Raw genomic sequence first — 17,861 nt, forward strand, 5'->3', positions numbered from 1 at the left:
CGTATTGCCAAGACAGCCTTTGCAAGAAACATATATACAAGAAAAAATATAATCAGAGGTACACTGTTAAATGATTTTCGTATAAATTATTTCAAAATACTGTTGTATAACATACATTTTCCTTAAGTTATAGACTAAAAGTCGTCAGAACATTCTCTGTTTGTAAATTTATTTTGTTTCAGTGATGATCTTTTAAATGTGTGCAAATATGCAAAAAAAATTGTAATATGAAAATTGTCAACAGTATTTTGAAACGAGAATGTTAGTCCTTACCCAGTCTGTATATAATAAGTGTACTTTATATGTGTACATGATATGTGTAGAACAGTGCATCAATTACCACTGCAAACAATGAATAAATAATTTACCATCGAGATTCAGCTTGGCTGAACTTCTACTGTCACCCACGACAACTGTATATTCACCAATGTCGGAGTGATCAGTATTTTTTATGACTAGAGTGTGCATCTTTTTCTCATCCTTAACCACATGCTTGTCGCTAGGCAACAAAGGTAAGTCATTATGGAACCAATCAACCGTCACATCTTCACGGTCAACAACACACGTAAAAATACATTCTTGGTCTTCCTCAACAAACTGTTCTGTTAGTTTAGCAAGGAATTCAACAGGAGTATCTGAGGAGAAATTCATGCCAATAAAATATCATGCTCATACAATACACAGGTGCCATATTTGTTAATCTTATATAGGAATATTCACAGAGCACAAACATAGCATTTTGTGTACTTAATCTCAAAGCATAGCAGTGTTTTTAAGGACAGTTTCACAATCATGACAAAGCAAAGCAGTTTACCCCTTTTTTTTTATGACCAGTAATCACATACCTCAGATGTTACACATGTAAGCAATATTAATAACAGAACATTTACAAGCGTACAGCAATAACATTATCATTAAAAAGTTGTGCACATATTGCATGGGAATATCTCAGTTATATCTGTGTCACAATCATGCTTACTTAGACAATGTGCATCAATGGTGGTGAAAAAATTCAAATTTAAATAGGAGGAAGCAATATTTGAAAGCTCTTAATACAAATTGTGAAAAGACATGCCATGACATACCTTCAATACTGAGTTTTGCTGTAGTTTTCTGATCTTCGACCTTTGCTGTAATTTCAGCAGCGTCTGATAATGAGGCGTCTTTTAGACGGAGTTTGTGTACTGTAGCTTCAGTGATAATTTCAAACTTATCATCATCAGTGATTTCTTTGGCATCTGAAAACCATTTGACAGTGGCACCCTCTTTGTTGACCTCACAAGTCAACTCTACAGTTTCTCCCTCCAAAATGGTAGCATCTGATAATGGCTTGGTGAATTCAGGTGCAACTTCTAAAAGAATAATATTTGGTTGAAAAATAAACTAATGTTGTTAATTTCTGTGTCATTTGGTCTATTGTGGAGAGTTATCTCATCAACAATCCTACTTAATCTTCTTATATAATTATTTTTACTAAATAATTTTATTGATGGCTATGACAGTTTTAGACAGAATTTTTCAATAACAGTTTTATTTTCATTTACAACAGAAACAGTTATAACAAATGAATTTGTTCAGAGATTATTGTAATAGAGAGAAGTATATAAAACCTACCATCAACATAGAGACCAGCTGTTGATTTCTTGTCACCAACAGTAACTGATATTTGACCTTCATCCTCAATGCTGACATTACTAATAACAGCTCTGTGGTTCTTGCCGTCTTTAATGATTTTGACTTTATTACTTTCTTTTAATGGTTTATCGTTCAGGAACCATTGTACATCATCTGAGGGTATGGTCAACTCACAGACAAATTCTACTGTTGAGTTCTCAAGACCAGTGGCATCTTTAAGTGGCACGGAGAAATCAGCAGCTACGTCTGTAATTGTTATAAGAGATTTAGAATCTTACATATCTGACAATATACTCACAAGTGACAACTGAATATTTTTTTTCCTGAATATGAATTGAATAATATTTTTAACAATGACAATATATGAATATCTTATTTTTTGAGACTGAAATTACATAACAGTTCCAATTTGACTGTATTATTTCTTTAGTTTTGGTGCTATTCTTACCAAATATAAGTTATTTTTTTAATAAATGTAACATTTTCATTAGTTTACCTTGGACAACAAGTTTGGCTGATGTTGATGCATCACCAAATACTGCTGACACTTCACATGAATCACTGACATCTATATCCTTAATAGTCAGGGAATGTGTCACATCTTCATGCTTCACATCATATTTTGGTGAATCTGGTACCTCTTTGTTGTCAATCAACCAGTTGACCTCTACATCTTCTTTGTTGACCTTGCAAGTGAAGGTGGCATCTTGGTTTGATTCAACCGTGGCATCCTCCAGCTTCAAGATGAACTCCGCTGGCACTTCTATACACACATTACAAAATCATTTAAGTTGAATTTTTGATTTGTTTACAATAAACATTACAAAGTATCTTATTTGCATTGAATAAATCAACATGCCAACAAAAAATGGTTTATTTTGATTTAATTTTGATTTCCTTATTTACATGAATCAATTGTGGACAACCCTTATCACCATTATTTTACAAGTCTTGATGTGTATGGAACCTTTTACATGCCTAGAGTATTTGGTCCTTTAACTTTTAAATCATTTTCAGAACCTTCTTATTTATTTTCTGAGGGTAATTTTTGAAAAAAGAACCATAAAAAAAATAAATTTGGCAGAGATTGAAGGGAAATATTACTAAATCAACTTACCTTCAACTGTCAATTTAGCCTTGGTCTGTAAATTAGCAAAGGAGCAAGTTATCTCCCCCTTGTCTTTAGGCAGACATTTGGCAATGATGAGAGTATGTTTGGTCTTGTCAGATTTGATGATGTACTTTGGACTTTGTTCTATCACCTGATCTTTGACAGTCCAGGTCACAGAAACGTTTGAAATGTTCAATTCACATTCAAAGATGGCTTCTTCTGTTTCCTTGACTGTTGTGTCTTTGAGAGGAGTTATAAACTTCCACTGGAAAATAAATATATCAAAAATAAAAAAAGATATTTGATTCATATTTGATTTCATATATGAGAAGTTTGTTATACATTAAATTAATATTTAAACTCAGAAATCATTTAAATAGTTATAAAATAAATAAAGGGACTGCTAGTACTTACATCAGCCTTAGGTATTTTGAGTTGGAAATCTTCAACTTCTTCAATCTCCTTTGGTTTAACTCCTCTGACATATTTTTCTTTCTCCTTTTCTTCCACTTTTTCAGGAGATTTCTCTTCAGGTTTAGGTTTTTCATAGGTCTCTAGTTCTGGTTTTTCTCTCTTTGTCTTCTCTGGCTCTGATCGCTCTGGGATTTGAGCCAGCTAAAAATATTCAGAGTTATGATCAACAAACTTATATAATTTGTTTGCAATTTATCAGAAAAAGTGTTCAAATAATGTTTATTCTTACACAGAAATTATTCATGTTTATGTATTTAAGTTATAAAATAGTTAAATTCATTCGAAAAAATCTTTATTCAGTTCCAATAAAACAAAACTACCAGTGTTCAAAATTAGAATGATATCAAACTAATTCTTTATGATATAATTAATACATTTGCATCAGATCTGGAGATTTTAAAACAATGTTTATTTAACATCTATTTTTAATTTTTGTGCCTAGTGAAAAACCATTTTAATCCCTTCATTAAATGTTTATTATACCTGAGATTCTCGTCTTTTCTTGAATATTTCAAATGCGACAGGTTCATCGTGTTCCATAAAGCCAGGTGTAAACTTCTTCTTTTCTTCAGGTGCGGCTTCCTCCAGCTCTACATGTTTAAGGTTGGGAAGTAAAAGTTCTTCTTCGTCAATCTGTCTTCTTTCTATTTCTCTGTAATATAGATTGGTTATTTATTCAAATAACATATCATTTCTCAGGTGGTTAAATAATTTAATTATAACTTTCCAATGATGAAAATATCATAAGTTTAAAAAAAATAAAGCTGCACCAAAATAAGGTTCTATAACTCCTCAAATTCAATTTATAAAATACTAAAGGGAGGTCACTAAACACTTTTGAGTTGATATCCAAAACTGGAAATTTCCCTTTTTATATGAATCAAACCCTATAGCTCGAAACCCGTAAATAGGCTTAAAAAAACAGTCATATGGAAATTAATGTGATCAGTAGATTAAAAACTGAATGTTCTATGATCTTTGAACCCTTACCTGTGTTTGAGCATGTCCTTCCAATCTTGTACATCCTCAGGTTTGTCTGTTACAATAAGAGTTGCTGGTGCATCGGTCGTACCATGCTCATTCTTAACTGTGACCAGGTATGTTCCAGCATCTTTCTTCTTGATGTCAGTTATTTCTAAGACATCTTCACCTGTTGTCTCGTCCTTGTAAAGTTTGTATTTTCCACCATCTTTGATTTTATTCCATTTACCCTTGGACCAGAGAATTTCTGGAGCAGGTTCACCAGATACCAAACATCGGAACATTCCAGATTCACCTATAAAATAATATGAAACAGTCAATAAACTAGTAAACAATATAAATTCTAGATAACATTGTCCTCAATTTGTATGAAGATTACCATATAGAAGACCATGCCTACAGTGCTATGCAATAAGCATTCATCACCAACAAGTTACTGCTAAGACTTCGTATAATTCTTATGGGTTTTTTTGTTTTTTTTTAAATCACTGGTTGGATTTTAATGCCTTGATACCAACAGATGAAAAAATGTCCCAGATTTACTTGATATTTTTTTGTCAACAGATACATTTAACATTTTTGTTGTGCTATAAATTACTTGTAAACCACTATGAGAATTTTTTTGACTAAACACAACAAACTCATTCTCACCTTCCAGTATGGTACATTTGAGTGGTGTTTCTTCAAACTTAGGAGCTTGACCTCTGACTTCAAGGTTAGCTGTCATTAGTTGTTCTCCCATGGCATTGGCAGCCACAGCTTTGAGAAGACCCTGCATCTCGGGTGTGGCATTGTCAATCTCCAGTGTGTAAGTACTCCTACGTCTGTCAAATCTGATGTGAACATCCTCTCCTTCCTCTATCTCCTTATCATTGATAAACCTACAAATACAAACACAATCACATGTATTGTAGAGACCTTTGAAAGAAGGGGTCACTAATTTTGACAATAGGAAGAAAGATTAACTATTATATTCATATGAATGTGTGCTTTTTTAAACAGAACATATTCAAAATTGCTGTATTTTAGTTGATGTGCAAGTTTGTGCCTTTCTTATAAATAATATTACTGCTCAATTTAGATTTATTATCTTGTAAATACTACTTAACCAAATATCTATAAACCTTTTTTTATATACAATTTTAAGTAAATTTGAAATAGATTTGAAATAAATTTTAAATAAATTTTAAATTCATAATAGAACTGTTTAGTTATTTTTATTTTGTATACAACTTCACCAACATTTCACTATCTCACAACTTAATCTACTAAACAAAATAAAACTACTGACCATTTAACATTAGGTAGAGGAAGTCCTTCTACTTGACATTCAAATTTGGCAGGAGCATTTTCTGGAAGTAAGGTGTCGGCCATTTTTGTTACTATGGAAGGTCTTCTAGCAGCTGTAATATAGAAAAAAAATATAGTTACATTGATTATTAACAGAATTTAAGAATTAAAATAAATGTACACTGAAACTTAAACAGCTGAAAATTATTGTCAATAAAACAATATAAATTCTGATCATGACTTTTGTTCCTCAATTGTTATTTCCTTCCAAATTCACACATATAGCTAAACTCCATGCAACAAAATAAAAAAAATGAAGATCTTATTTGATCTCAAACATCTATATGTGAACTTACGTTGTATCTTGACTCTGCCGTTACATGACACCTGACCAGCTGGGTTGCTGGCACGTGCTGTGTACAGGGCCTCGTCTGTTTTCTTGGTATCTTTGATAGTGAGTCTGTGGATGTTACCGTCGACCTCTATCTTTGTTCTGTCTGTGTCAGGGATTTCTTTGTCCATTGTCAACCTACAATACACAATATCATTTACATTTCTTGCAGGGCCGTAGCGTAATGGAGGCAAATGAGGCAAATGCCTCACTTTTGAAACGACGACCAAACTTTTAAAGTGTCATTTTTTTAAATTATATATTTTACATTATCAATATACGGGTTTCGCCTTTCAACTTATCTACCAGCACACTACTACATACAATATGTGACTATGTCCAATCTGCAGCAGCGATTGCAGCTTTTACCCTAGCGATGACGGTAAAAAAATAAGTGTTCCGAATACAAATAAAAATTTAAAAAAATGAAACAAATCTTAATGTCGTTACAAAACTGGTTGAAGATGGGTTCTTTAGAGAGAAAAAATATGAAAAAGGTAACTCATGAGTATAAACACCCCTATAAGTATGCTGGCTTATTTCTTTCCTTGGTTTATTTTTAAATCGATAACGCTATAGTTATTAATCTTTACACTAAAATAATTCATTGGCCAAAAATATAATAATTATTCATAATTGATTTAAACAAAATCATGAAGCGCCTTTTCTATGGAAGTCTTTAATGCATAAAGCAATTCTTGATTTTTAATTATCTTTAATAAGGTATGAAATATATTTTTGGTATTGTTTGAAAATATTTTTTTCATGTTTCTTTTTCTGTTGATGATCAGCATTGTCTGGTTGTATGCAAGCGTGTTCCATTGATTCTAGTGCGGTAGGTCGTGGGTTCGAACCCCGGTAGATCAAACCAATCACTTAAAAATTGATAGAATAATGTGTCCAGGTATAGGTCTTCCAGCAGAATAATGTGTCCAGGTAGGTCTTCCAGCGGAATGTTTACAGATAACTCGTGATCACTTGTGACATTAGAACGTCAAAAATCCGGTTAAGTAATAATGTTGGTCTATTTTTCTCTGTACCTATTCTTATGGTTAATGATTATGTACAATAAATATATTCTTATTGATGCTCGTCTTTTAGAAGTTTATAACTTGCTGTTGGACATACATATATATATACATAAGAACGTGTGTTGAAGCTTTTCGATAGTACAGGTCACAGGAGAGTCGGAAAGTTTTAGTTGACCAACAGAGATTAACTTTAATATTGAAACTTGATTTGTTACTTACTAGGCTAGTTAATAAAAAAAAACGCCTTTCTGTTATATTTTTTTATTATACAAAGCAAAAAGCTTCTCCCATTTCAGGCACCCGAACCACCCTTAAAAAAAAGCCCAAAAAATGTTCGCCTCGATCCGCTCGGCGAATTGCCTCACTATAATTGAACATGCCCTACGGCCTTGTTCTTGAATATACCAAATAATGCCACATTTCACTTTTTATTCTAAATCTTATAATTATGATTTTTGTAAGATATAACTCATTCTATAATTCATTATTTTAAGGATATTTTCCTTTTTGAACAAATTATATTGAGTTATTTCCCTTTTTACATTTATCCACACACTATTTTGAGGTCATTTTCATTTTTATACACAAAATCCTTTCTAGACAACAAAAATTTAAAGAGTTTGCATTAACATATTAAATAGAAAGCCTTAACATATTGAGTAGAAATATTCTTACCATGTGACATGTGGTTTTGGTTTTCCTGTGACTTCCACCTCCAGTATGGCGGTATCATTCTCAACAACGTTCACTGTGTCCAATTTTCTTACAAATTTAGGAGCTTCTTTTTTCTCTGTGTATAGATAAATGAAGACATTGTTATAATATGTACTTACTTAAATATAAAATTATATGATTTACCATTTAGTTTCCAGAAAATAGGTTATAACAATACAAAATTTGCCAACTCCTTTTTTCAAGTCAACTCCATACAATATAAAGTTTAGTTATTTCCTGGAATGATATAGATATTTTAAGCCAGATATACTTTATTTTATACACATACATGTAATGTGAAATATAGAAATTCATATTATTTGCTATACTTTTTCTATATATTTCGAGATGCTTCCTGATTGAAGAGAGTACATTCACAAACTTAATAAATGTAACACTATACCTTCTACAAGGAGTTTGGCAATGGTAACAGCCTCTCCTGCTTTGTTCTTAGCAATGGCTTTCACTTCTCCAGCATCTTCAATCTCTGTCTTATCAATACTGAGACTATAAATTGTGTCAGAGAAACTCTTACGGACATCTGTGTGGAATCGTACACCTTCTACAGGCTTGTTATTCAGGAACCATGTTATATCAGGTGCAGGGATACCCTTGGCAGAACATTCAAATTTGACTGGTCTACCTTCTTTGACATCACGGTTGTTAAGTTTACGTGTGAATTCAGGTTTTTCTGTTTTACCCTCAATAGTGACTGGTGCTGTTACATCAGCCATACCTGCTGGATTTTCAGCAATCACTTTGTATTCTCCTTCATGGTCCATGATGTTAGTTTTCTTTATCTTCAGTGTACATGTATCATCATCGTATGACATTTTAACATTGGGAGATTGAGCAATCTCTTTGTTGTTCTTCAGCCATGTGATCTCAGGTCGTGGAAGTCCAGTAACTTTGCATGTTAACTCTAATGGTTTATCTTCCATTACAGTTACAGCCTCAAAGATCTGGGTGAATTCTGGTGCTTGTGACGTGTCTTGGTGACGGAGGACCAGTGGGGATTCTGATAGTCTCTTGTCACGGTCTATCTCATTGACAATCAGCGGAATGTCAACAGTAACCTCCCCTACTTCATTAGTAGCAACACAAGTGTAGACACCGGCATCCACTACGTCACTGTCCTTCACCTCAAAACAGTATTGGTCCTCATACTTTTCCAATTGGTAGAGTTCTTTGTCTTCCAATATCATGTTGTCTTTCTTCCATACAACTGCAAAATAAAAATATAATGAGAAACTGTAAACCAACTTATTTCAATGGATACTTTTCACTGCATATAATCTTTTATAGCTGATTTCATGGTGAATTATTTTTGCATTGTGAAAATGGTGCAAATTAACAGTTGCAATTATTACTTGTTTGCAAAATCTATTAAATCTGTTTCAGTTTGAAAATGTAAAAAAATATATATCTACAGTTTATCTTTTGTCAACTACACACTAAATGTATTCTTACTAAAGCAATATTTCGGTAAATTATGAAAAAAATAAATGAAATCAATAGATGTAAGTAAAGCTAGTTAGTAAAGAATGTTTTTAATCAATAAATGTTCCTACCTTTAGGTTTGGGTGTTCCAATGACCTTGACCATGAACTGAGCTGTATCATGTTGTCTAGCAGAAACTTTTTCTGGTACTCTGATGAACTCTGGAGCTGAGGGTTTGTCCTCTCGGACTTCTACAATTGAAAAGTGTAATTTATGATTTAGCAATTTACTCTATTCCCCACGAAGTCTTTCGTATGCTTTTGTAAATTAGAAGCAATATAAACATATTTACTATGTAGAAGATAAATATTTGTAGAAGCTTCTCAAGATTGCTGTCTTCTATTAAAATTACAGAATAAAATTTTGGTTTAACATGTATTTATAATATGCATTTTGTAAAATGTAAAAACCTTATGAAAACATAAGCTTATGATTTGCTTACTATGATGAAAACCATAATATATTATTTTTTAAAGAGTATCTACCTTCAACAAAGAGTTCAGCTTTAGATTTAGTAGTACCAGCAGTGTTCTTAGCTTCTACTGTGTATGTTCCATCATGTTCAGGTAAAACGTCAACAATAAGAAGAGTTTCCTCCCCTTCCTCATCACCATACTGTATACTAAATCTGTTGTCATCTTTAGTGATTTCTTTGTCATTTTTGAACCACAGAATTTGTGGTTTGGGTTGACCTTGAGCTTTACATGTAAATTTGGCTGTTTCTCCGATTGTAGCTTCCACTGTTTGTATCTCAACAATGAACTTAGGAGCTAGGAGTTCTTGTGTAATCTCTTCTGGTTGTGCTGAAAAATTAAATCATTTTGACAGTTAAATTTCAATTGATGAAAACATGTATTAACTCACATTTCGCATTGTAAAATTGTTACAACTATTGATAACACCTTGGTAAACAGTTCTGCCCCAAGCTCTGAATTTAAGATCTTGCATATGTTCAAATTTGTATGGGTATTATTATACTCAAAATTGTATTCACTCGAGTCATTGGGAAACAAAGAGAACTGAAACAACAGAACACTAAATTAAAATATGTATTGACCATAGGTTGGCCTCTAGAGGTCTTGAATTAGATTGTTGGTGTCATTGGGGCTATCTCATTGACCCCAATTTTTCTTTTACTGATATTTAAAGGTCACCATATTGAGTAAATGATGCAAATTTATTAAAACTGCAAGTCTAAATGAATCGTTGAATTGTAAATGTATAGTAATCAGGTGTGCTCAACTCAAATCTTATTTGAAAAGGATTCCCAGTTTTCCTGTCAAAGATAGATATTTCTGATTTGAAACTCTCTTCTTCCCAAACCAATAAAAGAAGCAACCATACTTTAACCAAGAGCACATTAAAGGGACATATTACAAAAAACAGACAAACAGACAGACAGACATGTATTGATACTTACTTTTGACCACCAATTCAGCACTACATGTGGCAGTACCATAATCATTGGTAGCCTCCACGGAGTATGTACCTCGTACAGCCTCGTCAATGTCATACACTTGTAGGTGGGATAAGTTGTTCTCGTCAAATATAGCATGACGTTTGTCTGGTAGGATCTCAATGCCATTGTACAACCAATGGATTTCTGGTCTTGGTGTTCCTATAACTTCTACGTTGAAATCAGCAAGTTCACCTTGTTCAACCTATAAATGAATTATTTTTTTTGAAATGGCCAGGTTTGAAATATTTGATTTAAAATGAGGTGAGTAAACCAGTATCCCAAAAAAACTGATTTCATTGACCAATTAAAACTGATTAACCATTCAATCTTTGGAACATTGATGTAAGTAAAGCTGGTCTTATGGTGTTTTCTTCTCTAACATCGCATTTTTTTTTATGAATATTTATTATCTTATTTACAATAAACTTACTGTCTCTGTTTGTATCTTGAGTAGAAATTCTGGTGCTTTGCCTTCAGTGACAATAACAGCAGTGTCCTCTCCTTTCACAGCCTCATCTGTACCTGTAATAGACAACAATTTAATCATAAAATAATGGAACCATCCCTTTCAAATCAGATCAACAATATAGAATTTTTCTTCCATCATGAAACACAATTGCAGCCTGACTTTGACCACTTATAACATTAAAGCCTCTAATCATTGCCACACAGCATTTTCAGCAACAGTTACTTTTAAAATAACACTTAGTATTTTCACTCTACTTTAACCTCAGAAAAGCTTGCACAATTATGCTCAAAATATTCCCCCCTCCTAGAACTTTACAAAATGTTGGCATTGCATTGATCGTTTTTTTATTTTTTTTTTATTTTATTAAAACATCTATCAGGTATATAACTGCAATCAAATTACTATAAATTGTTATTGTAAATAAATAATTGAGGAAAAAATGAAAACTACATGTACGAAATAAACATTTATTTCTAATTATAACTATCTGAACCTAATGAACTTTGAAGAGGGTTAGATTTAGAGAGATTTAAAAGATTATGGAACCTAAATCACCAAAGCCCAAAAATCTAAATTCTCTGTGCACAAAGGTAAAGTCTCAAGTCTTCAGATCAATTATTTAACACTAATGCACTTTACTTTTAAGGTTCAACATAAAAAACAAAAACAATAAAATTATCTCCCCTTATTGACTCACCTTTGTTTAAATACTCTAGAGTCAATGTTTCAATTTTCAGACTACTTATAATAGTTATATAAGTATAACCAACAGTCATTTTAGCAGACTGGACAAATCATGCACCTTGCGAGAAGACACTGCACAAATTTCCTAGAATGTCTTAATATTGCACATTGTACTTTTTTTTAATCTTCTAAGCTTACTTCACATCTTGGCTTAATATCTATATATTGCATCCATTTTTCATTAGAATCAATAGTAACTTGTATTCATTTTCAAAATGCAGGATCTTTTTCCAATGAAATTCATAATTAATTCATATCCAAAACAGTTTCTATTTCACTTATACTTCTGTTATAAAACATGTTCTGATTAAGAATCCATCATTAAGAATAAGGCACTGAGATTCCATTTTTCTATTTCATAGTTTTTTGCTTACATTTTCATATTGAGTTATCAAGCCATTGTGAAAATAACATTGCAATTTTGTAATTATAGATTTTTCATCTTAATATGTTGTCTAAGTAAAAAATTCCATGTTTGTAACACATGTGAAATATCAATTATTTTCTATTTATAAAATTGTACAACAAATGATCACTTCAGGTTGACAGCCTAAAAATCACTTTCTTCATAATGGTGTTTTGGTTTATTTTACAAACCAGGCCAAAAATGTCACAACTTTACATCAAAATGAATGCACTGTTAATTTCTTTCAATTTTTAAAATCAATTCTTTTGTTTTTCACACACTTCATTTAAAAGGTATAAAATATCCACATATCTATTTCAATGAAAATATTGAATTTCCGTATTTCATTTCACAATTAAATATGATTTTCTATCAAACAAATTCTCACAACATTTGACATAATTGCCTACAAGTTGGACATGAAGATTTTAAATATGGATGATTTTTATTTCCCTTTTTATCAATTATCGTCATTGAACCTATCTGTAAAAAGCACTATAACATCCTTCACAAAGTTTTCAATTTATTTTTTATTTCTTTTGCCACTGGCTAAATAGTCAAGATTTGTAAAAGTGTTTTCAAATTTTAAATTACATCCAAATTCATCAAATAAAAACATTAAAAACTCCAAAATCTTCCTGTTTACCGAGATATAGAATAAATTAATTGTGTATTCACATTCATCAATCATTTAATCTCTATTAGAAGTTCATTGCCGATGCTACAAATTATTGACACAAATGTCATTTTTATATCCTCATACAATATTCATCAGAACATTTTTTTCACTTGTCACTTATAAGAAAGTATTATCCATTGAACATGTTGAACTAAGGTTTTAACAATATGTACATCCCTTTAGAATTTCTACTTCAGATCAAATGTTCATCATCGTGTTTACACATTAATTAATAGGATCATATAATTTCTTTAGTACAGAGTGAAACACCAATCAACCTTTCTGTCAAGAATTAATGCCTCCATATGTTAATTACAAACTTTTTTGAAGATAATTCCATAATGAAATCCTCCTGTGATAGAAGCCCACAACGAAATTAAAATATGTATCTCAATATTTTTTATGTAAAGCTGTTTACTAATTACTTCTTCACTGAATTTTCATTAAAATTTACAAACATTACTGTTTCAACATTTTACGTTAAAATCATGTCTGCACAGCAAACACATTCAAGCATAACTGCTACCTATTTCTGTTTACGAACTTCGGCCAAAACTAATTATGTGGTCACTTAATTACTTGACCACTGATAATCGGTCATTACCTCAAAAGTGTATAAATCCTAATCTGATAATATGTCTTATGAATGATATTTTTTTATTCTGCTCATTAATCTTGTGTCCCGAGAATTTTAAATGCAATTACAAAATTCTCCAAAAAAATAATCAACAAGTTTGAATTTGAAACATGAAAAATTATTTTCAGATTTTAATACCTTTAAATCTAAGATCAACTTTTTAAAGAATTTATTTCATGTCCATTTTTTCATATATAATAGTTTCCATTATTGATGAGTATAGTATCATATATGTTATGTGTTACTCTTATGTAAGAAAAAGATACATGATTTATACTACCAATGGGAGATAACTCTATCTTTTCTATAATTACTTTCTGATAAAGACAAACATGTCAAAAGTTTTGTTTACTTTCCTGTCAATTCTAAGTAGAAATGACCCATGTTGATGAATAAAACAACAAGCAATACATTGCTTCATTATCTCTTATCACGTTTCAAGGGGTATAAGAGGGGGTCAGACTCTTTTGACACTCAAAACCTGCTGGTTATATTAAATAACACCTCTTGAACCCAAAATGGATAAGTACTAATCTCAGACTAAATAAGTTATGTTGTTTTAATTCTTCCTACTGGATTTAAAGGAGATTTCACAGCATTAACATTTAACAAGTATTTGTATGAACCTATTAATATATTACAGACTTCAACATTTTGGCTGGTGCATTTTTACATCAAAATACATTTTTGTGTACCCTACAATATTTCAATTGAATGCAGGTTGATTTTATGAGAAAAAATTAATAAACCTGATATTTGGAATTTTTCTTCTTATAATATAAATATAATTTACTTACTAGGAACTTTTTCTGGTGATTCTCGTGTTTCTGGTGAAATTTCTACAAAAAAATCAGAAGTTATATTATTATATTGTTCATTAGTTTCAGGTTGATGCAGAAAAATCAAATTCAAAGAACCAAAATTTTACAGTATAATACAAATGAAACACTTGATTTAGAAATAAAACAGACATTATAAAATATTTTCTTTACTTTACCAAAAAATTATAGTTTTTCAAATTAGTTATGAAAGAATGCAAGATTTTAATAATTATAAATGTACTGCTGTTTCATACTAGATACCAGTACCCACCCCTAGGTGAGAGTTATATAATATAGAGAGTGAAACCAACACATTACTATTGTACTAAAGGAAAAACAGGAACCACATGCGGAAATAAACTGGCTTTTTAATTTTTTTCTCTGTTAATTGAAAATTGTCTGTTTTTACTACAGAAGTTTAACGATGCTTGTACAAATTTATTCAGTTAAAATTAACTTCCTTTTTAATCTTTGGTGGTACATGTATAAAGGTACCTTTATACCCTTTTAGCTAACTACCACTTTTTAAATAGTACACCCTTTTCCTTATACTTCTTTATAACTCACTCATATAAAGCCTCACAAAGTTATACAAAACCATATATGACTAACAATAAATAATAGCGTTGAATTGCAAATTACTGGGTTTAAAGTGTCTAATTCAATACCACTAAATACTGTTGTACATTATATGAGGTATTTTCTTGAAAGGAAAAAAATAACTTGTCCACAAATATTTGTATAATTCAACTTTTAACTGTTACAACAAAGGCTCTGCTAGTCCGCTTAGCTATGTAATTCAATACCAGCTTAGCTTTACATAATGATCTCTTTTTTTATAGTTCAAAGGTCAAAAATTGAAAGTGAAAATAATTCAATAATTTGTTACATGTTTAAATACTTATCAAGAAGCTAAATCTTTAAATGTATAATTCAATGAATATATTTTTAGTTAATAATTGAAAAACTTATAGCACAACCTTGTATCTCAGAATTATGTACAAAGAGAAACCCTTACAATCACTGAAATTACATTACCAAAAAAAACCATGAATAAACTGATACATATCACTAAGAAATATAAAACCTATAAAGTGCTAAATATCAAAATCCCTTTAATATTTTATGAATTAAATTGTTAATAAGAAAAAAATCACATACTGATATTCCCATGCAAGATTATTTTCAAAAGTTGTTATATAATTTTATAAATGATAATTTTTTTCTGATTTTAATTGATTTTTTATATGTAATAATCTTTCAAAGAACAAATTTCTTCTTCAAGTTTGAGCTGCACTAGCTTCTGCATGCATCTGTACATTTAATTCCACGGGTGGGTTGACACACTTCACAAACTTACTAAAGATATTCATGCATCAACACACAAAAACCACAAAACTTCTAATCTCATGCATTTAATATTATAATATATTCACGATAAACCCACTACATTCACATGCAAATATGACGACAAATCTCTAACATTTAGTCAGACCCACTCCTGTAGACCCTCACACCATTGATAATGACACATGATTTGACCCTTCAGGTATAACATGCAGTGTCGGATGCAGGAAATGGAAGATTAGACAGGTGTGTCAATAGGTGACAACAGGTAAATATACAGGTAAAAACTCTCTATGTAGATAAAACAAAGGGGACCATTCTGTCAATAAACCACTGAACCAGATAATTACAGATCAAGGACAAGATCTGTTGGTTTTGTTTTAGTCACACTTATAGAAACTTTAACCACAAAGACCTGTATGTATACTTATAGTCAGCATGACTAGAAACCACTAGACTATTAAAAATACTAATTATAGCTTTTCACTTTTCATTATTGACTAAAAATAAATATTTTTTTAGGAAGTTATAGTAATTATCAGCCATAAGGATTACCAATTAAAAGTCCAATTAAAATTCATTTTTGAAAGTGTTAATATTCCATAGAATATAAGCTTAGGTTCCAAAAGTGGTTCATATTTTTCAATTGTTACTAGTTTGAGATAAAAAAAAAATCAAAAGACAGCAAAGTACATGATTGTAATGGCCCTTTTTTTATGGATCCTTTACCAAATGACCTTCTGCCCAATCTAACCCTAAACCTATTTCAAATCCCAAATCTGAATTGAATCATACACCTTGAAAAGAACTAGGCCATATAAATGACCCAAGAAAAAAAGACAGATTTTATTCTGAATTTATAATAATTTCTTCCATGTTGATAAGAATATGATCTGATGTGATGTAATCTGGAAGGGTTAGTAGTTGCTGCTCCACAATTCAATGTTTTGTTTGTTGGTTTATATCAGCGAACATCAACCTCCTAGTTTTCTATGAGAATAATATTAATTTCTGTATAATCACAAAAGATTTGAAAAAGTTTCTACCAAAAATGAAACATCCACCAATCTCCATAACAATACATGTAGCATGAGCACAAAATAGTGTTATGTCATGATACATAAAAAAGATCTATGGTGTGCCTCAACAACTAGATATACTGTAAATTCAGAAATTATTGCAAGCATTTATTATTGCGATGCAAGTCAGTTTAGACTGAAATGCGATTTCAATTTTTACAATTTTGAAAAAAATCCTGTTTAATTACTATAAAATAATGCAATAATAAAAACCTTGCATTAATTTCCGAATTTACAGTATTCAATAAAAATATTGATCTGATTGGAGTATGACAAGAATGAAAACTTTTAACCGACTAAGACTGCCAGTTTTTCTGCCAAAGTTGGTGGTTCTCTCTGGGTACTCTGAAAACCTCCACCATAAACTGATCTTCATTATAGAGCCAAGAGTCCAAAGTGGTGTTGAATACCAATAAACAATCAATAATACTGAACCTTCATCTGCCCATGTAAAATTCAATTGCATGACAGAGATGATTTTTTTCCACCTGCATAGAGCTTTATTTCCATGAATTTCTAAATACCAATTATCACAAACCTATCATTAACAGGTCTGACTACTGATGCTGCTACAGTGTTTTGTATGTACTCTTAAAGAAGCAATATCTAAGTCTCACACAATCTTCATTCGCAAGCAACACAATAACAAGGGAAACAATGGCATGACAAAATGCAAAACAACTCTACAACATTCAAGCTAGGTCAGAAACATTTAAACTAACATGTCATCATAACAAATTAAATCCCAGATTTCCTTCAAAAGCTACCGAAAAGTGTGTAAATTCTGTCAGTTTTTTCCTTTTTAAATTTTATAAAAAAAGCAGCCATACGTAAATTCCCAAGAAATTATCTCATTTTGCCAAAATCTTGGACTTAATTTGTTATGTTAGTTCATAATGTTTAATAAAACACAAAATATGGTTTGGTTTCAACTTATTTATTTTTAGAATATTTTGTTTACATAACTAAGATCAGTTCCCACATATATATATATATTATATCTATACATATCATTTTCTTTTACACTTTCAACTGAATTTTGTTTCTATCTCCAAATATTTACATACACCAATAAATATAAACTTTAATACAT

General features: G+C 31.0%; 1 protein-coding gene across 1 annotated transcript in view; it reads right to left on the reverse strand.

Annotated features, from left to right (window-relative positions):
• The window catches only part of LOC134694149 (titin-like), a 210,078-nt gene that overhangs the window by 82,258 nt on the left and 109,959 nt on the right, over positions 1–17,861 (reverse strand). Inside the window, exons 70-87 of the mRNA XM_063555147.1 lie at positions 14,319–14,360; positions 11,017–11,108; positions 10,548–10,788; positions 9,613–9,930; positions 9,199–9,318; positions 8,031–8,852; positions 7,589–7,703; positions 5,848–6,020; positions 5,493–5,604; positions 4,853–5,082; positions 4,211–4,496; positions 3,704–3,872; positions 3,161–3,361; positions 2,753–3,011; positions 2,132–2,398; positions 1,615–1,881; positions 1,086–1,352; positions 369–635 (exon numbers count right to left, since the gene is read on the reverse strand). Coding sequence (XP_063411217.1) covers positions 369–635; positions 1,086–1,352; positions 1,615–1,881; positions 2,132–2,398; positions 2,753–3,011; positions 3,161–3,361; positions 3,704–3,872; positions 4,211–4,496; positions 4,853–5,082; positions 5,493–5,604; positions 5,848–6,020; positions 7,589–7,703; positions 8,031–8,852; positions 9,199–9,318; positions 9,613–9,930; positions 10,548–10,788; positions 11,017–11,108; positions 14,319–14,360 — 4,248 coding nt within the window. The remainder of the gene's footprint in view (positions 1–368; positions 636–1,085; positions 1,353–1,614; positions 1,882–2,131; positions 2,399–2,752; positions 3,012–3,160; positions 3,362–3,703; positions 3,873–4,210; positions 4,497–4,852; positions 5,083–5,492; positions 5,605–5,847; positions 6,021–7,588; positions 7,704–8,030; positions 8,853–9,198; positions 9,319–9,612; positions 9,931–10,547; positions 10,789–11,016; positions 11,109–14,318; positions 14,361–17,861) is intronic.

Source organism: Mytilus trossulus, chromosome 13 (genome assembly GCF_036588685.1).
Source record: "Mytilus trossulus isolate FHL-02 chromosome 13, PNRI_Mtr1.1.1.hap1, whole genome shotgun sequence".
Lineage (NCBI taxonomy): Eukaryota > Metazoa > Mollusca > Bivalvia > Mytilida > Mytilidae > Mytilus > Mytilus trossulus.